Source organism: Panthera uncia (genome assembly GCF_023721935.1).
Source record: "Panthera uncia isolate 11264 chromosome B3 unlocalized genomic scaffold, Puncia_PCG_1.0 HiC_scaffold_1, whole genome shotgun sequence".
Taxonomy (NCBI): domain Eukaryota; kingdom Metazoa; phylum Chordata; class Mammalia; order Carnivora; family Felidae; genus Panthera; species Panthera uncia.
The window spans coordinates 71670907-71697799 of record NW_026057582.1 but is presented as its reverse complement, the minus strand read 5'-3'; the positions used below and the strand labels follow the sequence as shown (position 1 = coordinate 71697799).

The 26893-nt window shown below is 55.0% G+C and overlaps 1 protein-coding gene and 2 long non-coding RNA genes across 3 annotated transcripts; 2 read left to right on the top strand and 1 right to left on the bottom strand.

Annotated features, from left to right (window-relative positions):
• ZFHX2 (zinc finger homeobox 2) lies at positions 1 to 25538 on the bottom strand. Its single transcript, XM_049613064.1, is given in 11 exon segments — positions 1 to 735; positions 737 to 1449; positions 1705 to 5163; positions 5303 to 5429; positions 5796 to 5996; positions 7665 to 7723; positions 8131 to 8205; positions 9477 to 9717; positions 10263 to 10780; positions 10961 to 13050; positions 25326 to 25538. Coding segments are annotated over 10 exon segments (7701 nt in total). The 5' UTR covers positions 13002 to 13050; positions 25326 to 25538; the 3' UTR covers positions 1 to 468.
• On the top strand, positions 2308 to 10235 carry LOC125909678 (uncharacterized). Its single transcript, XR_007453759.1, has 3 exons — positions 2308 to 2391; positions 2683 to 2858; positions 9935 to 10235. It is a non-coding gene; the product is annotated as an uncharacterized LOC125909678 (long non-coding RNA).
• Positions 25494 to 26724, top strand: LOC125909675 (uncharacterized). The gene is made up of 2 exons (XR_007453755.1): positions 25494 to 25560; positions 26411 to 26724. It is a non-coding gene; the product is annotated as an uncharacterized LOC125909675 (long non-coding RNA).
• The last annotated feature ends 169 nt before the right edge of the window (positions 26725 to 26893 follow it).

The window sequence follows — 26893 nt, the reverse complement described above, 5'->3', positions numbered from 1 at the left end:
TTTTCTTTATTTTCTTCTTCTTCCTTTTTTTTTTTTGGTGTTTTCTCAGTCAGTAGAACAGCATGGGATAACATGTACTTGTGTGTTCGCGGGGGTTGACTGTGTTTTGTGGGGGGAGGGTGACTGGGAATTCAGTGGGGAAAAGGTTGTAGGAAGATGGACTCAAGGATAGATCTTGTGTGTGGTGGGCAGGGCAGAGATGAGTGGACCATCAGGATGACAAAGTGGGTGTGAAGATGGGCAATGAGCCGCAGAGGATCAGTGTGTGTCTGGGGGCAGGGGAGGAGGCAGGACTCTGCTGGAGGTGGGGTGTGTGAAGCCCACTGAGGGTGGGAATTTAAAGATTCCCGTGAGGTGGGCCGAGCCGAGGGTTGGGGTGAGGGATTTGAGCTCCCACCGAACACCCCTTGGAGTAAGGGAGGGAGCCCTGAGGCCCTCCCCTCTCCCCCCCCATCTTGGTTTGTCTGTTTATAAAGCTAGAAGTGTAGAGGTAGTAGTAGTTTTTGGGTTGGAGTCCGTGTGAGGTAATCTTGCTTCCTCTTTGGCAAAAGCCACGGCAGCCGTGGCGGCAGTGGCGGCGTTGGTGACGGTGATGGGTGGGCCCCCTGGGGGTGGGGCCGCCTTGCGCCTGTGGGCCGAGGAGCGCAGGTGGGAGGCCAGGGCTTCGTGCCCACTCAGCAGCACCTCACATGCCAGGCAATGGTAGGTGCAGATGGGCACCCGCAGTGGGGGGGGGCACAGAACCCCCCGAGCCCCGCCCAAAGAAGCAGAAGGATCTCTGATGAGCCGTGGCCGGGGCCTCCCCATCAAATGCCATCTTGCACTGGCGGCACAGATAGCGGTGGGTCACATCCACGGTGGAGATGCCGGTACTGCCTGACAGCAGCTCATCCGCCTCCCCGGCCTCCCCCTCCCCTGGAGCAGGCAGTTCGGGCGGCTTTGGAGGCGCTGTGGCTGTGGGCTCAGGGGGCTGGGGTGGTGGCTGGAGGAGGGCGTTGGGGAGCAGTCCGATGAGGGTCTGAGGTATCACGGGGTTCATGGGAAATAGCCCCTTCTTCATGCCATAGAGCTGTTGGAAGTAGGCCCCCTGTAACTGGGGGCCAAAGACAGCTGGTGGTGTTGCCCCCCCTGTGGGGGGCAATGTGAAGGGCAGAAATTGGCCCCCCAGCAGGGCTGGGACTGTAGCCTTCAGTGCTTTGAGGTTCTTGAGGGCGTCAGTGGAGGAGTTGGTGGGCGCTGCAACTGGCTTGCGCTCACCAGAGACCTTGTCCCCGGAGGGCTCAGTAGGGGGGCCTGGGGCAGGGTCAGTGGTGCCTGCTGTGGAGTTGTTAGTTTGTTCGGGCACAGGTCTCTGAGGTAAGGGGCAGCCTGGGCCAGCAGTCTGGACCACTGTGGTAGCAGGCAGGACTGAAGTGGCGAGGCTCAGGAGGCCCGAGGAGGCTGCAGGGCCTAGGAAGACGAAAGGAGGGGATGAAGGGTTAGCCACCTACTGGCCTGGTGTCCATCCTGCCACCTCCAGCCACACCCTCGCCCATTCCCACCACCTAGCTGCCTTGCTCCCTTCTCTCCCTCCTCTCCCCCAAGAGCTTGAAACTAAGGAGGCGACAGGAGACTGGAGGTGGAAGAGTCCAGGAGGAAAAAGAGGGGCATGTCATTAGAGAGAGATGCTTTCTGAAGTCCAACCCCTCCCAACTGCCCACTCACCTGAATTGAAAGGAGCTAGGCTGCCCAGCGGGGGTTGGGCCAGAGCTGGACCAGACAAGAGGACCGGGGCCAGGCGAGGCAGGGCCGGGCCAGCCCCAAGGGGCACAGAGGCAGGTGTGGTGGCCGGTGGGGCCTTGGGAGCCGGGAGTGCCTCGGGTGCTGGGGCCAACTCGTAGCACTTGCTTTCACTCTTCAGTTGGGCTCGGACTGCCTCTTTGAGCTTGGCCAGGTGCTGGCGGGAAAAGAGATGGCCTCGGCAGGAGACATAGAAATCATACTTGACGTCACAGTAGGGACAGTCAGTGCGCTGGGCTCCCAAGGGGCCCTCACCGCTGCCCCCAGCCCCACCAACTACCGCCCCCTGCAGTTTGGCCTTCTTTTCCTTGGCACGAGCATTCTGGAACCAGACCTGGATGACTCTCTTGGGCAGCCCAATCTCCTCCCCCAGCACCTCGCACTCCTGCATGGTTGGGGTACGGTAGGCTTCATAGCAGGCTTTCATGATCTTCAACTGCAGGCTGCTCATCTGGGTCCTGTAGCGCCGCTGCCCCATTCCATCTGGAACCCCGACCCCACTTCCTGTTCCTCCACTGCTTCCCCCAGCCCCAGGAGACTCTGGTTCGGCCAGACTGGAAGCCGACGAATCGCTGAGATCCCCTGCAGATGGACTGCAAGCCTCGCTCTCTGGTGAAGCTTTAGAAGGTTCCTCTGTAGCCTCTTCCTCACTGGGTGGAGGGGGAGGTGGGAGAGGTAGAGGTGGCTCTGGTGTTGGGGTGGTGGCCTCCTTCCCAGGTGGTAGGAAAGCCAGGGGCCCGGCAGCAGGAGTAACTGGTGGGTAGGGAAAAGCAGGTGCTTCCCGCTTTGGGGCTTCCCTCCCAGATCCATCGTCTACCTTGCCCAACAAGAGGTTGAACTTGGGGAAGGCTGCAGGGGCAGGAGTGATGGGGGGCTTGACTGCTGAATTGGGCACCCCACCAGGGGTGCTTCGAAACTGGCCTTTCCTCTCCCGGGCCCTGGTGTTCTGGAACCAGACCTGCACCACCCGCTTTTTGAGTCCCACCTCCTCGGAGATGCAGTCAAGCATCTTGCGCGTTGGGTTGGAGTCTTGCATGTACCAACGGTACAGGATCTCCAGCTGCTCGGGCAGGATGGTGGTACGTAGGCGCTTGTCCCTGGGGGGTTCGCCCTCCCCTCCACCCCCTGCTTCACTGCCCGTTGGGGACAGGCTGCCCTCCTCATGCTTCCGTTTCAGCAGTGGCCCTGGGGCCGGTGGAGCACCTGCCACCAGGGGGCTTCGCTCCCCAAACACCAGCAATGGCAGATCTAGGAGGTGGGGTGCAGCACCGGGCTGCAGGGATGGCAGGAAGTGTAGCCGGCGGTGACTGGTCAGGAGATCTTGGCTGGAGAAAGACATGGTGCACTGGTCACAACTGTGGACTGGGGAAGGCGAGGGAGGGGCCCTCCCTTCAGGCTCTTTGCCTCCTGGGTTTGTTGCCTCTGCTTGGCTCAGCTCTTCCCTGTCTGCAGGTTCAGGTGACGGGCCCCCGGGCCGTGCGGGGGTTTCCAGGCTCTGTTCCTCCTCTGCATCCTCCTCCTCTACCTCTTCTTCTTCTTCCCCCCTCTCTGCCTCTTCCTCCTCCTCTTCAGGGGGCTGGTCATCATAGCATTTCTTGAGGTGCCGCACCAACTCAAAAACACAAGAGAAGGTGGCATGGCAGCGCCTGCAGCCAGAGGCTCCCCCGCTGCCCCCTCCGGTCGGCACAGGACCCCCCTCGATGGCATTTTTGCGTGCTTTCTGGCGGGCATTCTGGAACCACACTACTACCACACGGGTAGCCAGGCCCAAGAGACTTGCAAGCCGCTCCACTTCTCCGTCCTTGGGGTAGGCACTGGTCTCGAAGAAAGACTGCAGGGCTTGGGTCTGGAACTCTGTGAACTTGGTTCTGGAGAACCTGCGGCCTGCAGGCAGTAGGGGAGGCAGATTCCCTCTGGAGCTTTCTTCCTCCTCTGGCGGCCAGCGTCCTCCTGCCCGGCTTCGCTCCTCAGAGGGATGGGCCCCCCCTGCCTCAGACTCTGGGACCAGGAAGGGAGGGCCCAGTTGGTGAGCTGGTGAATCCAGGGACCCATCAGGAGGTTTGGGGGGCTCTGCAGGGGGTGGGTATAGGCTATCGTAGCTCTTTCGAAACTGAGCAGCATAACGGCTCAGGGCCTCAAAGGGCAGAAATCGGCGGTGGACATGCTCCTCATGTGTCTTGAGGATAAGCATATTGGAGAAGAGTTTCCCACAGGCCCCACAGGCCAGCTTGTCTCCACCCCCCAGGGCCTCTGGTGGGGGTGGGGTTGGGGGAGGGGGCACAGCCTGCTTCCCCTCGTTGTACTGGATCACCAGCTCAAAGCCAAAGTTTTCTAGAAGGGCTTTGGCTGCAGTGCGGGCTGCTTCATTAGGCGTGGAGTTGGGGGGCGAGGCGGGCCCCGCCTCATTCCCCTCTTCCGCCATGGGGGGCCGCTCCCACTCCCGCTCAGCCATCTCAGCCTTAGAGGGCGGGGGAGGAGGAGTGGCAGCTGGCAGAGACAGCAGGGGTGTGGGCCCAGCCAATGCCAGCTTGGGCCCCACCTTGAGGTCATGGAGGTAGAAGGGCAGGAGCAGCTGTTGCTGCTGGAGCTTAAGCAGTGATTCCGGCACCAGAGGGAAAGGGGGCAAGACTGGTGGGGTGAAGAGGGGTGCTGGGAATCGGTGTAGGTCCAAGGGGGGTGGGGGAGGCGACAGGAAGGGCAACCCAGATACGAAGCCACCAGGGTCAGGGCCCTTCTTCTCAGTGCCAGTCTCCCCCTCAGTCTCACCCTCCTTGGGCTCTTCTTGGCCACGCTCTGGCCCCTCGGCCTTGGCGTCAGTCTTGGTCCCCCGAGAGCGAGTCTGGTGCAGAACTGAGCGCATATGGATCTCTAGGGTGGAGCTCTGGTTGTAGGAGACTCGGCAGACAGTGCACTTAAAGGGCTTGTCTGTGGCAGCAGCAGTGGGAGGCGCAGCACCTGCCTCTCCTCGGGCAGGGCCGGACGGGTCAATGGCAGCCTTCTTCATCTTGTGCAGGTGGGAGACAGAGTTGTAATGGACCAGAAGGATATTCTTCTGTGTGAAGGACTCCTTACACACAGTGCACTTATAGGGCCGGGCAGGGTCAAGAAACTTGTCCAGGGCAAAGTTGGTGGTCTTCCGATAGGTCAGAGGGTGGCGAGAGTCAGATGGAGCTGGCTCTGCAGGGCGGGGCTCCCCCACACGCCCCTCTTCCTCCTCAGCCATGGTGGGTGGAGGGGCCAATTCTTCCACCAGGACATCAGGCCGAGAGGCTGGTGATGGGGGTTGATCAGGGCTTCCTGGGGGCTTGTCTGGGGCCTCAGCTAAGGGCGGGGGAGGCTCAGGAAGAGGATCAGGACTGGCTTCTGGGGTCAGCTGAGGGCCTTCTGAAGGAAAGAGAAGGGTGCCATGAGAAGGTAACTGTCTGAAGTCAGACCCCACCCACCCCATATCAAGGACAACTGATCCCTGCCTCAGTTGTCTTCAGACCCTCTTGGTCCATGAAGCTCATGTCCCCTTTCTTACCTGCTCCTTGTTCTCTGCTGGGTTCAGGCTCTGGCCCCGGAGCAGGGGGCTCTGGGGCATCCCCCAGTGGGCATAGAGTGGGCCCAGGCAGCACTTTGGTTGTAAAGGTCATCTCTACAGTTGTTGCCTACAATGGAAGAAAGCCCAGTGACTCCCCTGTGCTGACCCACCCTGCTACTCCTCACACCCTGCTCTGCACCTGGGCTTGTGCCCAGCTTCTGTCCAGGGCTCCAGTCTCCTCCTGGAAACACTCCCAGAACTTTGGCTTTTCCCCAGAGGGGAGGGCCTGGGCTGCTGCCTCTCCTGCTCCAAAGCCCATGCCTCCCCAGTTGAACAGCTCTTATCAGGACCTAATGGAAATGAAGGAAATGCTTAGCTTCCTCACCAACATTGTCCCCGCTAAACCCATACTTGCCTGGATGCCCCTGCCTCTTCTTCCCCTCCTGGCCCAAACAAGGCCTCCTGGATGGGTCCTCACCCAGCCAGTACTCACCACAAGCAGCAGCTTCTCAACGCACTCGGGCACCACATTGTGAAGGTGGCTAAGGTGGAAGTGCAAGGCAGGTCGGCCCACCAGCTGCTCCTGGCACAGCGGACACCTGTACTTGGGCTGCACTGCATGCTGGGAGAGGGTGTGAGCCCTCACCTGTTCGGGCTCGGGGCTCAGGAAGCTGCAGTATGGACAGCAGAATACCTGGGGGCACATGGGTTGGGGAGGAGGTGTCAGAGAATGATGGGGCCCACCATCACCCAGCCCTTTGTGTTCTTGGACACAGCATGATCCCCCACTCCCAATTTAGCAGTGAGCCACATTCAGAGGCATCAAGGCATCACCACGGATCCAGCCAGAAGCAAGAAGCTGGCTCCTCCCTCATTTCCCTTCCACTGGGACAAAGGCCTAGGCTAGACTTTCCCCTTGCCTGCCTTCTTTGTCCGGCCCTCTCCCTCCATCCTGGTCTTTGCCTCTCTCTGCTGCCTTGCTTAGTACTCCAGCTACAGTATGACCCTGTACCTATCTCCCCGGGATTTAGTTTTCTTACCCACCCACACCCTGCCCGTGTCTCCCCTGTGAGATGGCGCCCCTGCCCTCTGGCACATCTGGACCCAGAGGCTCCTTTATCCCTGCCCACTCTGCCTCCCCAAGGTCCCTAACCTGAGTGTCTCCTGAAGAGGGGCCCTCCCTACCTGTCTGCTCAGAAGCCGGCTCATCTCCCAGCGGCTCAGCAGCTCCCACTTTCTTTTCCTTTTCCCCTTCTTAATGTAAACAAACGCCACAGCTCCCCCAGTGGCCCATGAAAATTCTGTCCTGCTCTGCAGGCACATTCTCGCCCACACCTCTAGAGGGGTGGGGCCAAGGGAAGGCCCTGTCTCCACCTTAGTCACCTGACTGCCTGACCTCCAGCCTATCTTCATCTCCCTGGCTCAGTTCCTCTCCTGCCCCCTGTGCCACTGGTCCAGGCCTGCATACTGGGACAGGATGGCCATAAAGGAAGGGCATCCAGATGCTCATTTTAATGCACTTGGCCCTCGAAACAGACATCTGGAATCGGTCTGCAGGAGAAAACAGGAGTGAGGAGGGTCTGGCCAGCACTGCTGCAGTCTGTGGAAATGTAGTAATCCTGCCTGTTGAGGTCCCATTTGGAGAGCTGTGAGGGAGGGGCAGCATGGAGCCTCAGGGACCCAGTCTGGGAGTCCCCTCAGAATCCACACTCTCAGGCCACAAAGCTAAAACACACAGGTCCTGCCTAGGCCAGGCAGAGGCCCAAGGCTGGGAAACTTGGAGAGCTTCAGGGTTTGCTATCTGGGTCAGTCATCTGGGCTGGGGCCTCTACCCTCAGGAAGGAGGTGCCCAGATGGTTCCATGCAGGCCTGGGGCCTTCTGCAGGAGATGACCATCCGTGTCTAGTTGTCTTTCTGCTCCTGACAGGAATAGAGAGCTGGGCAGTGGGCTAGCCTTTTGGTTTGGGCTTTCTCTTTTCATTTCTTCACTTTTGTCTTCCCTCCTCCCCTCCTTCCTCCACCTGCTTCCAGCTTTTCCTACCTTGGGACAGCTTCTGTCTTCACTTTTCCCTCAAGTCCTGCCCTCCCTTCTTGTCTTCTCCCTCTGTGCTACACCCCTGGGGCCAGCTCTGCTCCCTGTATGGTGCTAAACATATAACTGGCCCTAGGTGGCATCTCTTAATGTGTTTTGAGACAAGTCACAAGCATGACAAAACTAGGTCTGCCATTAGTCTGAAATCTGGCTGTAAAGCTCTACTGATAAGAATTTCAGGCTTTAGAATATGAACAAATTTCAGTAAAACCAGGCCCTACCCCGCCCCCCACCCCCACCCCAGCTATTCCCAGTTATCCCAGTTCTGACCGTGGTCTGGTTGGCACTGTCTCCTCGAGAGCCAGACTTGTTCTCGACCTCTTCAGAAGCTGAAAGGAGAAGAGATTAAGAGACTCTGACAGCCTTCCCTCTTTCTTTCCAGACCCCCAGCCCTTAAGATTACCTGATTTGTAGCAAAGAGCCTCCAGGGTAGGGGGCTGGGCTGGGGGGAAAGGGCAGGAAAGCACAAAGCTGTACATAGTACAGGGAAAGGAGGCCCAGCAGGGCTGATCCCAGGTTAGCGGGATGGCCAGATTTAAGCCTTTTGTGGCTCCCCCTCCTTTCCCTCTGATGAGCCCTTTCTTGTATCAGTTTGGCTCCATGCACCTATGAGGCCTCACTGGGTGGCTGGATTACTGCAGAATCCCATGTGCACCTCAGAATGTATGAGGATGGGGCAGAGGGTGGGGGACAAGGGGCAGGGATAGAGGGAAAATGGACCAGATGAGCAACTCACCCAATTGCTCTGTCTTGTTCTGAGAGTCTTTTTCAGGGGTGGGCAGCTCAGCTAAGGGGGTGACAGGAGGCTTCCCTGTGTGGGATGAGGGGAGAGCCAACTTAGTGAAGCATCAGGAAAGGGAGGACATAGGGCAGAGGAAGCAGGACACGCAGCCAGGAGAAGGAGAAAATGGATGGAGGAGTCAAAAAGCTGCCAAAAAGAAACAGACGAAGAAGTGACAGGGTTGGAGGTGGGAGAGCCTAAGAGATTAACTCTAAGTACCCAGCCCCCATCATTTAAAGATGAGGAAACAAGTCTGGCCATAGACAGCGGAGACAGGCCAACTGGGCTCCCTGCCTACTGGTCCCAGAAGCAGGGAGCCCAGAGACATAAAGGGAGGGGCACTGAAGAAGGAAAGTGAAGTTGAGTGGAGGCAGGTGCGGCAAGCAGGAGGCGGCAGGTCTAGCTGGGAGAGGAGATTACCACTCAAGTAAGAATTGACAGATGTGTAGGAATTTATTTTCGGTGGCAGCCTAATTAAAGTGTTAAAGTTCCTTAACTCCATTCAGCCCTGCGCCAGGATCATTAGCTATTGATCTGGGCCCCTCCGGCACTTAACTCCAGCCAGCATATTGGCAATTCAATTAGCACCAGTCAATGCTGCCTGTTCCTGGTTCCTGCTGCCCGTACCCTCACCCTCGCCCACTGCCAGCCCCTACAAAGCCCCAATGCCCATGCCCACCTCTGACAGCCCCTTCCAGGCTCTTCTCCTGCACCCTCTGGATCAATGATGCCTGGCGGGCTGTTCCTGGTCTCTGCTGGTACAACCTCAGCTGCCTAAGGGGGACCCTAAGCCCAGCCTTCGGGCTGAAGACCTCCTAGGAGACAGGAAGAGGCTGGGGAACTTGTCAAGGGCTTCCTATCCCTGCAACCTTCGGGCCAGGCCCACAACTCCCATCTTCTTCTGACATACCCTAACCCAGCACGAAGTGGATTCCATTCTTCTGCTTTTCTAGTTCTCTCCTTCCTGACCAGCTCCTGCCACTCCCCACACCCAGTGTTGCTGGGACGCTGGTCACGATTCAGAATCAGCGGGTGATTCCTCCTTATCTACTTTCCTGTTCTCTGCTCTCCACCCAGCAAAGCCCTTGCCCTTCACTGCCTCCTCCCTCCAGCAGCCTCTTGCTCCTTGCTTCACTGGGCAGCCTCACTCTTCCCCAAGTCCGGTTTTATCTCCCCTTCACAGCTGGCTCCTTCCCACTTGCTCTTGACTGCCCACAGACCCGTTTCTCCTCACTGGTATCACCTCACCACCCCCAGCTCCCACACCTGCTGCCCGCCCTGCCCCGTCCCCTCTTCCTCACCGGGAGTCCGGAGCTGCCCATGGCTGAAGCTCAGGATGCTCTGAAGAGCCGAGAGCCCTTCCTTGGCTGCGGGGCCACTCTGCAGCAGCTGCAGACGCCGCTGGGCCTGGGCGTCGCGGTGGGCCGGTGCACGTAGGTGCTGCAGCACAGCCAGGCGGGAGGGGGTCTCCCACGCACACAGCAGGCAGCGGAACAGCCCCAGCTCAGCCCCTGCCGCGGCCCCCTCCATCTCCAGCAAAAACTGGAAGCACAGAAAGAGGATGCTCAGGCCCAGAAGGGACAGACACCTCGAGATCTCACCTCCCCCAAGGGAGCCTGACCAGCAGCAGCCCCTCCCTACCCATCCCTTCCACCCTCTTCAGCCCCCTCCCCTTTCCCTCCTGTGGCCACCTGAATATTACTGCTTTTTCTCCCCTGTCTCCTTCTCTTCCTCCTACCAATACTGGACTCCACCCTAGTAGGTGAATGGAATCTGGTTCCAACCTCTTGAACGGATGACAAGATGGCCTGAGCAGACACTCCCCTCCAGTCCCGAACATCAGAAAAGCCGAATAAAGTACTGGATTCATTTTATCAGAGTCCACCATCCTTTGGCCTCCCCTCCACGACTATCTCCAAAAAGTTGATTATCCCAGTACATACTTGCCACTGTATCCAGTCCTGGGTCTTCCCATCGCTCTCCCACTCAGCATCTCTTTGATCCGTCCCCATCCCCTTCTCTTCTCTCCCCCCAGAGGCTCTGTGCTGCTCCCCTCAAGTCCCAGAGGCTCCCTGCCCCACTCTCACCTTATAGATCTGGCTATTTTCTTCATGGGCTGCGCCCCGGGCGTGCAGCTGCATCTTCTCCTTGCTGTTGGACTCAAAGTCACAGATGTTGCAGCGCAGGTGCAAGGGGGGAACGGAGCCATAAGGAGCCCCATCTCCCAGGGGCACTGGGGAGGGGGTGCCCACGGCCCCACCCCCCTCCCTCAGGTGGGCTGCCAGCTGGTACTTTTGAGCATGTTTGTCAGTCTTGAGGTGGAGTTGAAAGTTGGCCTTGAGCTGAGTGCCATAGCAGCAGAGCTTGCAGCGGTGGGTGTCACCAGCCACCTCCTTCCATTCAGCCTCCGGGAGGCTTCGGCCCACGCTGCAGTGGTAGAGCAGCAGCTCCAGGTTGTCTGTGCTGAAGGCCTGGCACACTAGGCAGCGGAACACCTTCAGGGACGGGCTTTCATCTGGGGGTGGTGAGGTGGGCAGGCTGTCAGACAAGGAGCCCAGGAGCTGACTTGGAGGCAGGTGGGTGTCCGGGGAGAGGCTGCCAGGGGCTGGGGGACAGAAGCAGGTTAGTGGCCCAAGGAAGGAATGGGGCAGTTAGGTAAATGGGGATAGCGCCGAGGGAGCTGGGGTTACCCAGTGGGGGGCTGGCCCTTAGGAGGGAGCAGAGGCTCGAGTCTGGCCCTGGGGAAGGGAGAAGGGGAAACAGGTGCAGATCCCAGGCTGCTTACCTGGTGGGGGGAACTTGCGAGCAGGCGCTCCGAGGTGGTGGAAGCCGTTGAGAAGCAGCTGGGCTTCCAGGGGCTTGTCTGGCCTCAGCCCGGGGCCAGGCAAGGGAGCCTGAGGCTGCCCCAGGGCCTGCGGTCCGAAGTACTGGAAGAGCTCAGGGGGGGTGGCGGGGGCAGCTCCTGCCGGGGGAGGGGGCCCCGGCCCTACCAGTCCAGGCGGCAGGCCCAGCGGCAGCCCCTGGTGCAGCATGAGGACATTCTGCATGTGCTTCTCAGAGGTCATGTGGATGCGCAGGTTGCGGGAGATGTTGGTCTCGTAGCTGCACACCTTGCACTGCCAGGATGATTTGGTCTTGGGCTCCTTGTCCCCGGCAGAGGACGGGAGTGGCGCCTCCGGGGGGCTGCCCTGCCCACCGGGGCCCGCCTGGAAGCCCTGCAGGTTGGCCAGGTGCTTGTCAGACTGCATGTGGATGCTGAGGTTGCCCTTGGTGGTGGTGGAGTAGTTGCAGACATCGCAGCGGTAGGGCTTGTAGCCACAGTTGTAGCTCTCTCCACGGGCGAGGCGGGGGTGGGCGCCCCCGGCACTGCAGTAGCTGCAGTGGCTATTGCTCTCCGGGTGCTTTTCCCGCATGTGCACGTCCAGGGTCTGCTGGTACTTGTAGTGCCAGTTGCACTTGGGACACTTGAGCGTCTTGCAGGAGTTGCGAGAGTGTAACAGAGACATGTGGCTGGACAGGCTGAGGCCCTGAAAGGCCGCAGGGGCTGGGGTGTAGTCTTCAGCTAGGCGGTAGGGCTGGGGTGGGTCGCTGGGGTCTTCGGGGGAGCCGACTGGGGCAGAGAGAGCGCCCCCCTCCTTAGAGGCAGGTGAGCTTTGGTTCAGTGGGGGGCAGAGCCCTCCCTCCTCTTCTTGCCCCTCCGGGAACCAATCTGGCCCTGCCTCGCCAGCTGCCATTGGCGATTCTTTGGCTTGGGTTGGGCTGGGGTCCCAGGTGGCGGGAGTTGTTGCGGGGGAGGGTGGGCTAAGTGCCCTGACTTCTTCCGCAGGCAGGACAGGAGCTTCTGCCTCAGGGGGACCATCCTCAGTCTGGGCTACATTGGCCTCTGTGTTCACCATGCTGCTATTATCAAGGGGCATTTCTAAAGGGGGGCGAGCAGGTGGTTTTGGTTCCAGAAAGCTTAGGAGGGCCACGCGGCCCTCATCTCCCACCTGAAGCACAGCTGCATTACTGGGCAGGCCCAGATGTTGAGCAGGGGTTAGCTTCACCCCATGAGACTGTGTGTGACCCATAAAGGCCTGGGCCCTGCTGAAACCCAGGCGGCACAGGAGGCAGAGCCAGAAGAGTGCCCTGTGGTCTCCTCCCCTGCTCCCCATAGGGCCATCTTTGGGATCTCCGGGTGGGTTTGGAGCCAGCTGGTAGCTCCAGAAGGCTCCATCCCTTCCCTCACAGGTGGCCGGAGATGGCGCTGAGGTATCATGGGACAGAATTTGGTCAGAAGAGCTAAAGCCTTGGATTGGGTCAAAGCCATGTTGGATGTGAAGGGCAGTGAGGTGTGCAGAGGGTAGGTGGGCAAGGAGGGGCAAGCTGGGCTCCTCCTTGATTCCCACCTCACCCCGGGGGAAGCCCTTTGGTAACAGGAGTTCACTGCCACCTGACAGGGACAGCTTGGCTACTAGGTAGGCCTCACCACCAGCTGCGAAGAATAAATGGTTGCTTAGGTCCACGGGAGGGAGCCCTCCTCCTTCCTCCTCCTGCTCCTTGTCTTCTTGCACTCCTAGGTCCTTTGGTGAGAAGCCACTACAGCCAGCCTCTTCTCGGGGCTCCCCAGTCTCCTGTGGTGGGACGAGGCCACAGCCTGACTCCAGGGCCTGTCCCCCTGGCTCTGAGGGCCTCATGCTCTCAGAGGTGGAGGGGGCAGCAGGGGGATCTTTGGTGACAGGATCAGCGGGGGTGCCAGGGGGGGAGGTGTCCGGAGGCGGAGACGGGGCATTGTGTCCAGGGGTGGGGGTGGTGCCAGTGGTAGAGGATGAGTTAAGGGTGGCCATGGCAGACGGAGGAGCGCCGGGGGTTCATTTCAGCGTGACGGCAAGTACCCTGCGGGGGAAACATGGAGAGAGCGGGGCTGTGAGGTGGCAGGAGACACCCAGACAGGCCCTTGACTCTCCAGGTACCCAGCCCCACTCTCTTCCCTGAGCACCAGACTCAGCTACCCACCTGCCAACCTGAAGCTTCACCTTAGTGCTAACACACTTCAAACATAACATGTCCAAAATCAGAACTATTTCTCCCCCCGAGCTCGTTCTTCCCATCTTCCCTATCTCAGAACTTGGGACCACCATTTATCTGGTTGCTAGGCTAAAAACCTAGAAGCTTCCTCTAGCCCGCTCCCCACATACAACGGGACAGCAATCTCTCAGACAGACACGCGTCCTATCCCTCCCTTAGCATCGTCTCCAGTAGCATCAGCGTCACCCCAGCCACGGTCTTTCCTGAACCAGTGTGCCGAGCTCCACGGTGGCTTCCGTTTCCACTGCTGCCCCTACAGCCCAGTCTCCTTCCATCCAGCCGCCAGAATGACCTTTCATTTAATTCTCAATTATAAGAAATGCCAGACCTATATAAAAGTAGACCAAATAACATAAGGTACCCCTTTGTACTCATGACTCAGTTTCAACAGCCACCAACACATGGCCTATCTTGGTTCATCCATATCTTTACCCACTTTCCATTTTCCTGTATTGTTTTAAAGCAAATTTCAGATATCTTAAACGTCTTTTAAAAGGTAAATTGTGGGGCGCCTGGGTGGCTGAGTCGGTTAAGCGTCCGACTTCAGCTCAGGTCATGATCTCACGGTCCGTGAGTTTGAGCCCCGCATCGGGCTCTGTGCTGACAGCTCAGAGCCTGGAGCCTGCTTTGGGCTCTGTGTCTCCTTCTCTCTCTGCCTCACTGCCTCTCATGCTCTCTCTCTGTCTCTCTCAAAAATAAATAAACATTAAAAAAATTCTTTTAAAAAAAAGGTAAACTGTAGGGTGCCTGGGTGACTTAGTCGGTTAGGTGTCTGACTCTTGATTTCAGCTCAGATCATGATTTCGTGGTTTGTGAGATCAAGCCCCACATCAGGCTCTGTGCTGACATTGCGGAGCCTGCTTGGGATTCTCTCTCTATCCCTCCCCTCACTCTCTCATAAATAAATAAACCAAAAAAAAAAAAAAATGTCAATTGTACTATATCCTTAAGAACCCATCCATGATTTCTCACTGTACAATGAATAAGATCCAAAAGGATCCTGATCTACAAAAGGATCTATCTGATCTGATGCCGGCCTACTTCTGACACGTCTTAATACTCTCCACCCTGCCTGGCTGGCTGCCTCCAGCCCACTGGCCGCCTTTTTGTTCTTCAAACACACCAAGTCCATTCCCACCTTAGGGCCTTGCCTAAGCTAAACAGCTTACTCTGTCAGCCAGGAAGACTCTTCCCCAGACCTCTGCATGGTGGCAAATTCTCATTCAGGTGTCTGCTTAAATATCACCTCTTCCAACAGGCTTTCCCTTCCTATGGAAGCTAACATGCTCCGGGGGGTTACTTTCTTCAGAGATTTCTCACCACCTGATATTTCCTGGTTTACTTACTTCTCCCTTCTAGATGGTAAGTTCCATGAGAGTAGGAACCCTACTTTCTCTATCATTAGCACCAAGAAAAATGCCCGCCACATAGTCAGTGCATGTCTGTTGAATGAATGAACGCTAGGAAAGACCCTCAGATTTTCCACTCATTGAAGGGGTAGTTTCCCTAAGTCAAGGTCCTTGAGCCAGAGAGGCCACAGTGAATTTCTGCTGGCCTGCAGGCCCGGTGCTGCTCTCACAGATGCCCTCCAGAGCCATCTCTGGTCACAAGCATGTGAAATAGGCGGAGGCTTCCCTGGCCAGTTGGAAGACAACCGATTCTATGTGATTAGCTTCCTCCCCCACAAAGAGATTAAAAAAAATAATAACAGTAATATTACTAAAAGCTATTAAGGTACATATGCCATGGTCCTGGCACTGTGCTAAATGCTTTCATCAATTATTTCATTTAATCTTATTTTGCAGATGAGGCAGCCAAGAAACAGGTTGAGTGAGCTGCTAACTGTCACACAACTCCAAGGAGGGGAAACCAGAGGACTGGCGGGGCACAGAGACCTGGGCCCTCCATCTACCTGGATCGTCCCTCAGACCCAGGAAAGGCCAAATGAGCCTCCAGAGGTCTAGCAGTCAGGATTCCGGGGCTCCCTCCAGCTACTAGAAACACCAGGCCTCCCACGCTGCTCCCAGCCTTTTTACCTTGATTACCACACCTTCCTCCCCCCCCCCCCCCCCCCCCCCGCCCCGCTTCCCGTCCCCACCAAACTCACCAGTTCCCCATGCTTCACCATCCCATACTTTTCCCAGTGTCCCAAGTGGCTTGCATCCACTCCAGGTCTTAATTATCAGCCAATCTCTAATGATTAAACCTTTAGCGTTCAAGCCCATGCTTCCAGAAGGGATGTGGTCTCTCCTTCCTTCCTTGGGCCACCTCTAATGCTCACCTTCAGATTCTTTGATTAGGAATGGGTCTTCGGCCTGGCCCCACCCAGCCTGCAGGCCCCCTTTCCCACTTCCCCCCCTCCTCCTAGGGGGCTAGCCAGGCGTGAAGTCAGAGCCATTAAGTAGCTCCGCGTGGGGCTGGATCAGCATGCTAATGAAAATGCAAATCAGCACCTGGGCAAGGGGGGGGGGGCTGGGGGGGGGGGGGAGGTAGCTGGAGAACCGGGAGGGAAGTAAAGGTATTAGATGGAGGGGTTATCCTAGATAACCAGAAAGCAGAAGCCCGAAACTGGGAGAAAGGTGTCTCTCCTACGGAATCCTTGGGGGTAGGGGATAAATGTGCTGGCTCACGAGGGTCTGACAGTCCACTGTTACCCCTCACAGTGGGGGCCCACCACCCTTTCGCTGCCCCACCTGGTGGGAAGAAGTGAGGCTGGGCAAGCCGGGCTTCTCCCGGGCCCTGCCACCGAGGGCTGACCCGGGTGGTGCTTCATCCCCGCTGGGCTACCGCGCCTACATCACATCGATCAGCTGCTTCCTCCTGGCTCCTGATTCACAACTCCAGATCTAACTTCAGAGGAGGTGCTAGAACGACCTAAGCCCCAAATCCTCTCTCCAAAGCTTCTACTTCCCAGGACTGGAAAAAAACCCAGCTGATTCTTAGAAACCAAAGGAGTTTAGCTCTGGGCTAGCTCGTGGGTGAGACCCAGACCGCCAAGGGTAGGTCGGCAGCTGTTTAAAATTGCAAATCTCTTCCCCACCTCCCTCCTCCTCCTCTACAGGAAAGAATTTCAATTGCAAATTTATCTCTGCCTCAGTGCACCCCCCAGCTCCCCCCCTTTTCTTCTCCACGCTTCTCCCATCACCCTCTATTTATTACAAACCTTTAACTGCAGCAATGATTTTTTTTTTCACCTTTTCTTTCCTCCTTCCATTTCCCTCCTCCTCAATCTTTTCCTCCTTCCCTCTCTGAATCTCTGTGTCCCTCTCTTTGCCCTTCCTACCTTGAACTCAGTTTTCAGCTCTTTCTGGAGATGATGCAGAGCCGGATGACAGACCAAGTCACCCTCCACCTACCACCTCCAGGCCAAGAGTCATGTTCACCCTCAGACCACTGCCATTCCTCCTGTAGTTCCGGGCTTTCCTTAAGGGCATCTCCTCTCCCTTGGGGCACATCTCAGAGGTGGGGAAGGGGAGAAGACCACCCTCAAGGGCCCTGGCACTCCCGCCTCTGGGGAAGGGAGGGAGGAAGAGGGCGGTCCAGGTGTAGGGTGGACGTGGGGGACAGTCAAAGGAGAGGTGGCTGCAAGGGCTGGGGCCCAGGAGGAGAGGGGTTGGGGAGACAGCAGGCAGTGGCGGCGGTGTGATTAGAGCGGAGATTGATGTGAAGGGGCGCCACAGACGGCAGAGAGAGTCAATAAAACGAGAGGATCACATTAGAGGCGACAGAGAGAGCTTTAAATTACAAGGCTGCTGCCACCGAGGGGGATGGGAGGAGGCAGGCCTGGAGCCAAGGGAGGGTGGAGAGTTCTGAGGGTGTAGTCATCCCCTGAGATGAATCTTCCAGCTCCAAAATGGCTCAGTCTCCAGAGCTCCCCTGCTGCCCCTTCATTCCATTTCCATCCCTAATGTTTCCTTCCCTCACAGGGGGAGGAGAGGAGTAAGGGGAAGGTGGAGAGAAAGCTATGGAGGAATAGAAGAGTTTGTGTGTGTGTGTGTGTGTGTGTGTGTGTGTGTGTGTTTTGTTTTGTTTTGTTTTGTTTTGTTTTTACTATTGCCCTCTTCCTCTTTCCAGAGCCGGGTCCATGGTTATTGCTCAGGATGAGAAGAGAAGGCTGGAAGTGCTACTTTCAAAGCTCAGCTAGGGAGGAGTTGCCCCCCAAACATAATCACTGAACTGCAAACATTGTTCCATGGTAGGTGTGCAGAAATGCACCCAGTAAATAGCTGGACAAGAATTCCTCCTTCTTGATAAATGCTCCCTATTCGGGGGGCAGATCCACCGTGCTTAAAACAGGAAGAAGCCGGGGAGCTGGGAGGCTCCAAGACGGACAGTAGACCCAGAAAGTTACCGAGAGAGAGAAAGATGTTAAGAGATGGACTGAAAGGCTTGGATATGAAGTTACGGACGTCTGAAAAGGTGGGCTCTGAGACCGCACAAGGCAGGGAGAACACAGTGAGGCACAAGAGCCAAAGGAGCAAGGGCAAAAGGAAGGACCGAAGAAACGCGGCCCGAGGACAGAGAGACTCTATCCCTCCCCGAGGAGGAACTAGGGCACGGGTGCAGCAAATGGAGGCAAAGCCAGCGACGGGAGCTCCCGTCTGGAGCCCGGCAAGACCAGGGCTACCCTTGGATGGCGCCCCCTTCCGCCCCAAGCAGGCCACCGAGAGGAGAAGAAACACTACTGCTCCCTAGTGGTTATGGAAGGAACATCACCAAGGAGAAAACATGCCAGGCCGGGCGAACAGATTGCCTTTCTCTTCCCCCTCCTCTCCTTAAACCAGAATCCCACTTAAAGCAAAATCCCACTCCCTTCTTTTCTCCAGACGCAAGGACATGGCAAAGACTTTCCCAGAAAGTCTACCAGATGCCACCAGCATATTTGCTTAAAATTTGCATACAATGATTTCCACATCAGAGCCTTCCAGTTTTGCCTTTCACTTTTCCAACTGTTGGATCTATCCCCTCTCCCTTACTGAAGAGTCCATTTTTAGGACCTTTCCTCTTCTTCCTCTGTCTGAAATTCTTGCCTAGGGCACTGCCCTCTTCCACACTTATTTTGCCTCTTGCCCCTTTTTGTCTCAACCTGTTGCTTTTAAGAGGCAGAAGCCTTGGAGAAGAGGGGGAAAGAAAAAGGAAATATAGAGTGCCCTGCCTAACAGGGATTGTTTGGTATAGACAATAAACTCTAACTTGATGAGCTTGATTTTTAAAGCAGTGTAAGAACATGGGCTATGGATTCATGCAGCCCCAGGTTCAGTGCTGGGCTGCTTCCCCCACTCACCAGCTATGCAACCTTGGTAAGTTACTTGCAACCTGGGAAAATGGGAAGAATGATCCCTTCCTTCCTGGCCTTCTGGGTGATCAGTCAGGCTGGTTCTTTTCCTTCTGTCTTGGCTAGCTCCTCCCACAGAGCAGAGTGAGGTGTTCCCAGGTGGGTGACAACTTTCCTTCTGCTTCGCTCCTTCTTGACCAGGACTCATCCTCTAATTTCTGCCCTTTTCAAAAACGGAGGGGAGAGTCTTCAGTGGCCAGGATTTAAAGCTAAGTCTGCCCAGCAGCAGAGTTCATTTCTCACTTGCCAGGCCTCGAGACACCCCATCATCTGAGAGCAGAGAATGGAAGCCTTGCCCAGGCTCACAGTTGGACCGGGTGCAAAAGCAGTTAATACCTGGATCAAAACTATATGGCCACTCCCTTCATTTAAAACTATCATTTTCTCAGGGCGCCTGGATGGTTCAGTCGATTAAATGTCCAACTCTTGAGTTTGTGGGTTCCTTGCTGACAGTGTGATGCCTGCTTGGGATTCTCTCTCTCTGCTCCCTCCCCTGCTCTCTCTCGCTCTCTCAAAATAAAAAAATAAACTATCATTTTCCCCCTCACACTCCCCCCCCAAAAAACCGAAAAACACTATCATTTTCTATCTCTAAATCTTCCCTTCCTATTCAAAAGGAAACAAGAGGTACTCCTATTCCTCCATTCTTTTTTTTCATATTTCAAGTTTTTATTTAAATTCTAGTAAATAAGAGAGGCGCCTGGGTGGCTCCATCGGTTGAGCGTCCGATCAGCTCAGGTCATGATCCCACAGTTTATGGGTTCAAGCCCCGTGTCAGGCTCTGTGCTGACAGCTCAGAGCCTGGAGCCTGCTTCGGATTCTGTCTCTCTCTCTCTCTCTCTCTCTCTCTCTGCTCTTCCCCCACTCATGCTCTGTCTCTCTCAAAAATAAAAAAATAAACATAAAAAAAATTTAAAAAATAAATTCTAGTAAATAACATATATTGTAATATTAGTTTCAGCAGTACCTATTCCTCCATTTCAATCCTACCTACCTCTCCTAGACCTCTCCATCTCCCCCCACCCCAAATATTTGGGAGTGTTTACTTTGTGAAATATGTTTGTCCAAAAGACAGAAAATGAGAGTTGGCAGGGAATGAAGCACTTAGGCAGGAGAAGGTGTGTCATAGAGGGTAAAGAAAGAGACAGCTAAGGTAGAGAGGAAGAGGGAAGAAGAAGGGAGGGAAAGGGAGAGGCAGGGAAGTTGGGGGATGGGGCCAAATCTTGATCCACAAGTGTGATTATTGAATCTCATGGAGGCCTCCCGGCTTTGGCATCAGATTGGGCAGGGGGCCTGTCCCCAGTGAGAGGGATGGAGCCCAGGAACTGTGTCTTACACCTTGCAAGATGCTTCGGGTGGGCATAATGGAACTAGGTGAGATGTGAGGAGAAAGCAGAGGCAGAGAGGAGGAAGATGGGGATAGGCTGGGAGCAGACGGGTCAAAGGGAAGCTGTGGACTAAAACCACAACCAGCTAGTGGAACATCCATCCACATTTGCCTTACTTTGTTGAGTGGGCTGCAGGGTGTCTGCTGCTGGAGGGGTGGACGTGCTGGAGAGGAGTGGACCCTCTTGCCCATGCATCTCCTTTAATGACACCACAAGCGTTAGGACAGCCGTGTGGAGCTGTGTGATCTTGTAGGTGCCCCTGGGAGACTCAGGCTCGGACAACTCCACAAAGCCAGCTCTGAACCCTTTTATATGAGGGCAGGGAGTAGTGTTCTTGAGTTCAGATTCAGGAACCTATCTGCTCCTGGCATAGAGGACCTCTGTAGAAGGTCCCTGCACTTGAAAGGACTTACACACAATTCTTTAGAATTAATAGAAAGAATACCATTGTAATATAAATAAAACCTTCTGATTCTTGGAGTCTACGTGAACCTTGTCATAGTAATGGCTCCATTTAAATAGTGTTACAACAAGACAACTAATAATAATAGTATCCTTAAATGTTTACCATGTGCCAGCACTGTGCCGAGCCCTGGAAATTGCATCCCCTAATTCTCCACTACAATCTGATGAAATAGATACAGCCATTCATTCCCATTTTACAAACATGGAAACAGACATTGATGGGGAAAGGAATTTTCAAGGTCTCACACCTGGAAAGATGTGGAGTCTAGACTGGACTCCCGTAGCCTGACCCCAGCACTCAGCTCTTGGGTTAATTTGCTAGCTTCTGAACTCTGGCTGCTGTGCATTTTGAATAAGGTCTTTGAGGTTTTTGTGTGTTACTCTGTCCTATGTGTGTCCCCTTGAGCATATAAGCTGTCAGGCTCCTCTTTGAGCTTGAAGGTGTTAGATGGCTGCTCTCAGTTTCTTAGTAAAAGATGAGCCAGAACAGGACCACTGCTTTGTGCAACTCCAGGGGGTGCTATTCACATTGCAGTCAATGAGGGGCTCTGGCCATTCCTTTTGTGTGTTTGTGTTTGGGGGGTGGCTGGAGATAGAAATCAAAAGGTAGGGGATATGCGTATTAATTTATGATAATGTCTCTTAAAGCTGGAGGTCTACACATATGCATCCATAATAACATATGAGCTTCAAGACAAGCAGCAGAGCATTCTTGTAGAACTTGGCCTTTAGGGTCAGACAGACCTGAAATCAAATTTTAGTTGTCTGCATTATGCAAATGACCTCAGGTGGGTTGCTTAAAAACTGTTTCGTTGTATACAGAATGGGGAATAGTTCCTCATGGAGTTGTGTCCGTTGAGATGATCATTATCCAGGCCAGCACTTTGGGATCAATAAATAGAAACGATAGTTATTCACTCACGTGCCTTATTTCCTGAGTTGGGGTGTACGTGTGTGTTCACTGCTTTCTGATTGCGTGCGTGGCTGAGGGCGTAGGTGTCTGTCCCGGCACATCTTCGGGGTTCGTGAAGGCGCTAGCTGTCAAACCTCCAGCTGGGGCTGGGTCTCCCCGGGCCCTAGTTCTTGCCCGCGTGGGCCCGGGGCTGCTCGCTGGGCCGCGGGCGGCGGGGCTGCCCGGTGCGGGTGTGTTGCCGCGTGCCTGTTTGTGCTCGGCGGCCCGGCTGGCGCGGGCGTGTTTGGGGTGGTGGTAATTACTAGGATGGCCCAGCCCTAATGAGTGTGATCCCGTTACACTCTCACCGCCTCTAATGGAGCTAACCTCATTTCACAGCCATTAGAGATGGAGATGAGGCCCCGCCCACTGGCCCCGCCAGCTGCAGCTCCCGCAGCCCCGGCCACGTTCTTTCCCTCCGGCTCGCCATTTCCCGGTGCCAGCTCTCCTTCTCCCGCCCGGTCTTCTGCTCCTCCTTCCAGGCTTCCCTGCCCTGTTCTCCATTGTTCTTTTCCCTCCCGTCTTGCCGCCGCTCTCTCCTCTCCCCTACTCTTGGCGCGTCCCCTTCCCTCGGCCTCCTCCCTGCCTGAGTTCCTCCTCCTCGCTCGGGTCCGCTCGGCCCCCGCGTCTCCACTTCCCGGTCCTCTCCTCCGCGCCCCTCCCCCGCCCTTCCCCGCCGATGGCCCTCCCCTCCCCCACGTTGCCCCGTCTGGCCAGAGGACAAATCTCAAGGGGAAACCAGCAAAGACAAACAAGGAGCAGTGACTTCATTATCGTCGTTAATTTGCCACTTCAGTTCCTCCCACAAGGGTCAAAGCCAGCACGGCTTGAACTCAGGACTGCCACAGAGGCTGAGCCAGAGCTGCCTTTTCCGCCTGAAGCCTCTCCCCAGCCACTCTCCTTCCCTCCTCCTCCCCCCAGCCTTCGTTTCCCGGCAGGGGGTCAGGCTCCCGGTTTTGCTCTTCCCATTTCTTTACCCGGCCGCGCAGTCTACCGCCCTCCTTTCTTTTTCATTTAAATTGTGGCCTTCACGTCGGCTCCAAGTCACATGGTTTTTGCCTCGGACTCCCTTCCTCGGTCATACTCAGCCTGCCCCCGCTTCTCCCACTCCTCCCTGCCCTTATCCCTCCCACACTCCTTTCTTGGCCTGCCTCGGTCTCTCTAACCTCAAGTGCACTCCTCTCCCGGAAGCACCAGGATTTACCTCTGGGTTTTGAAAATCCCGGGAGAAACAAGATGGAAGAAGGCATTCCGGCCCAAGTAGGCCAGTGGTCCAGAACCTGGAAGTGGCTGGACAGAAAGGAAGACAGTTGCCAGGGGGGGCGGACAGGCCCATGAGTCAGAGGAGGTAGCAGAATCTGGATTCAGACACCCCACACCCAAGACACACTGGGCCCCAGAGAAACAACCTCCCAGAGACCAGAGAGAAAAAGGAGGACAGAGCCATAAGACTGAGCTGGGGGGGTGGTCACTGGCAAAACAAGGACTGAAAATTTTGAGGATAGAAAGGGCATGTATCCCATTCGTTCCTCAGGGAAACCCCATCTAACACTTCTGTCCCACCCTCTGCCTTCCTTCACTGAGAAGCCAAATGACTGGCAATTGACTCCTAACCTTTTGTCCGATCCCAGCCCCAGAGGGAGAGGCTGAGGGTAGCAGGCTGTGACTGGAGGAGGCACTAGGGAAATGTCCACACATGAAGTAAAAATTTCTGACCCACACCCATCCTGCCCCACTGCCTGCAGGTCAACACACTACACTGAACTAGACACTGCATACATTTACCTTCTTCTCTGAGAAGAGAGCTCTTGCTACTATGTCCTCCTAATTGCACAGGCGCCTGTGCAAGCACCGTTCCAGTGGATGGCCCTGATGTGACTCCAAGGCTAGAAGCTTAGCTTTAATGTAATCCCTTATTCCTGTCCAAACACAGAGGCCGCTCCTGTTCTCTCACTTGACTTTGAAAGAAAAATTTTAAGGGATACCAAGCTGTGTCAGGAGGAATTAGTAAAAGATGTCTCCTTCCAGGGACATGCAGCCTGCACTTCAGTGGTATAGCTTGGTGACAGAACAGGTGGATCTTAGCCCTGTCCCCTCTTAACTGGGCATCCTGAACGACCTAACAGAGGCCCTGGTCTCTGGACTAGTTCCTACAAGAGGGGGCTACTGAGAGCCAATGGGATTACCTCGGTGGTGGGGGGGGAGGGAGTGGGGGTGCTGGAAGGCCCTCTAAATCTTTAACCCCTGTCACATGAGCCTGGGGTGGAGGAGGGGTGGGCAGGCAGTCCCCTGGGGCATTCCCCAGAGAGGCAAGGGGCTCTGGGAAAGTGAGTGGTGGGATGACTGAGAAGACAGAGAAGAAAGATGGAAAAATCAATGAAATGAGTTTCTAACGGTGAGGTAAAGGACCGCCGTGTCGACAGCCTGTCGCCTGCTGCAAAATATGAGCTGCCCAAGTCCATGGTGGCGGCTGACAGTGCATCCAGCCGCCACTGCCCTCCCTTCGGGGTGCCCCCCTCCTCAGGACTCTCCAGTCACCCTAGCCTTTCTTATTATAGCCAGATTCTCTCCCCCAGGGCTCCCAGGTTGCTTGCTCCCTTCCAGGTCTTCTTTCCTAGAGTCCCAATCCATTCAGAGTCCTTCTGACTCTTCACCACAGAAACGGGACAGGTTATAATCCCTGACTAGTGCATCTTTCTCTAAACCTTCTGTGTATTGAGACCTCTCTGCAGATTTCATTCAGAGTTGTGGTGAGCTCTGCATCACTTGCCTCCCTCCCCACCTTCCAGATACCTCTGGACTCTTTCAACAGTGAGCAATCAGGCATCAAGGCCATCCCTCACCAGGTTCTTACATCCAGGTCTGTGCCTCCTGCTTGTTGGCCTACTTGGCCAATACTGACTTCCTTGGAGTTGCCTGGATTGGGACAAGGTGTTTAGGATGGCCCTGGTGTTGCTTTATGAACTCTTTGTCACATGGCGGGAAGGGCAGGGGTATGATGGGTTCAATTGTGGTTTCATGATTGGGAATGCAGTCGGCCCGGGATGCCACTTCCAATTCAAATCCACCCACTCTGTCTTTGGAAACAGCTCCCAACCTTTTCTGGAAACCACCTCCTTTCTCCACCCTCCTCCACATCTTCCTCTTGGGCTCCTAAGATTGTTCATTCATGTTTTCTTCCTATTATCTCTACAAAGATTCCCTGGATCAGACCCTGGAGTCAACCCTCCAAGTGTGGCTCCCCTGAGCTGACTCCGGGTGTGCCCCTGACCTAGTCTCTCCTCTCTCTACCTGAGATCTCAGTGTTGATCAGAAAACTCCCCTCCAGACCTTTCCTTCAGTTTCTACTTTCCCGACTTACCCACTTATGCAGACTTAGGCCTGAAGGTTGGGGTAAGAGGGAGGTGGGAAACTCTTTTCCCTATCTTTTCCCTATTACTCAACATTCGATCAACAGATATGAAGCATCTTCTATGTGACAGACGCTGGGCGAGGTGCTGGGAAAACAGTCGGAAAGAAGATGGACAAGGCCCCTGCTCATAAGACCATCATGACTCACCCTGGGTCTCTCACCCAACAGCTTCATCTCTCCAACTTAAAGCAGCCCCAGCCAAATTCCACTGTGCCCGCTGCCATTTCAGAACCCTCCTCTTTATCCCTGCATCAGGTTACATTCACACAGCTCTGATCTCTTGTCTTTGCATTTACAGCTTCAGTCTCCACTCCTAAACCCAGAGCTAGGTTCATCTTACATTTTCAATAGCTCTCCTCCCTGCTCATAACGCCCGTCTCATGTTCTGTAACTGCCATTTCCAGTTTTCTTCCTTTTTTGCCTGTCTTTCAGTCCTACCACCCAGTCTTCAATGCCCCCTGTCTCCCAAGTTCCCTTCTCTTGCTCCTGCAGGATCTAGTGAACCTTGGGCAATCAAATACAAGATCTCACTCTGAGCTAAGACCCAGGAATCCTACAGATCAGATTCAGGCCCCGGCCCCATACGTGTACAGCTCCAGCAAAGCAGCAAGTTCTTCCTCTATGTGTTTCAAGGTAACACCAGCTGCTCTGACATCATGGAGGGAGGAACCCTGTCAGGTTGCCAAGGCAACACCAGCAATTTATGACATCAGAGGCTTGAGATCTTTGGTTCTCAGGGGGCTAGAAAGATTCAAGTTCCTGTCAGGTAAAGTAAATGGGATTTCTACTTTTTTCATCTCTTTGCTTGGGTCCCCCTGGCTTGGGAATGAAATGCAAAGGCCTCTGGTGGGGTAGTGAGGGATGTGCCCAGTGGAATGAATGCTCGGAAGCTTCTCTTTCTGTCTCTCTTCACCAGTATCTCTGAGGGCTCTCTGCCTCTCCTTTGGCATCTCTCTCTTGTGGGGCTTCACCCAGTGGTATTTCTGCTATGCCTTTTTCCAAATCACCCCTCCTGCAGCGCTCTCTTTGCACCGGTCACGCTGGGTCCCCTTCACACCAGAGGCATTTGTTTCCTTTGATACCTCATCCTCTCCTTTTTCCCCCTACCAAGCTCTGTGCAGCTCTGATCTGCTTCAGCACTCCTCTGCTTGCCTTCCATTTACCTTCTTTGTACCATACTCTTTTTCCACCTCATATTATTCTTCAGTTCCTCCCTTCCCCCACTTTACAATTGTATTCATTGCATATTGCCTTTTCTGTTGACCTCCTCTTGAGGAATACTCTATCATTTCTCTCCATCTTCTGTATCGCTATCAAGTCATGTTTTATTTCATTCTCCCAATCACCCCTCGGTTCCTTCCCTGCCCCCATTCCTCATGGATTTTATTCCCTTCCTTTTGCACATCCCTCACGTCATGCATTTCTCTACCCCATACATTTATTGCACCCGGCCTCTCCTTCCTTTCTGGAACACTGTTCACCTCGGAAATCTTCCATCTTCTGCCCCTATCTACCTCCTCCTTTTACCCTTCCAAGCTCCAAGGGCTGGAAAACAATGATGGGCTTAACACAAGGTAAACTCCCCAGACTCTTTATCCACCTTTCCCATTCTTTAGGCTGAATGAACCTGGCCTCTTGCACAAGATAGCTTCTGTCATATGAATGAAAACGGCCACATAAAGGATCGTGCTGAATCCAAATATGATAATAACAGGGGGGCCAGGAAGAAGATGAACTAGAAAGTGAAGAAAAAGCCACTGATATCTAGAATGACCTGAAGGATGAGAGGCAACCAAGCAGGGTGGAGTTCAGAGTCCTAGAGAATGTCCCCTTACAAAATCAAAGTTGACAGTTAATGGACATAATGGCCCTGACTGATGAAGGGGTTATATGCCCCTGGAAGCCCATTAAATTGATTTCTTGGCCTGTTTATGTGCCTTCACAAACCATACTCCCTACCTCTCCCAGCCCCTTCCTCTCTGGTACCTTTTGCTGCTGAGGTTAAAATGCTCAGTGAGAGGATAAGGGGTAAGAGGGAATTAGGGTGATCAAGGATAAAAGGTAGGCAGAGGGCAGGTTATGGGAACAAAGGTAAAGAA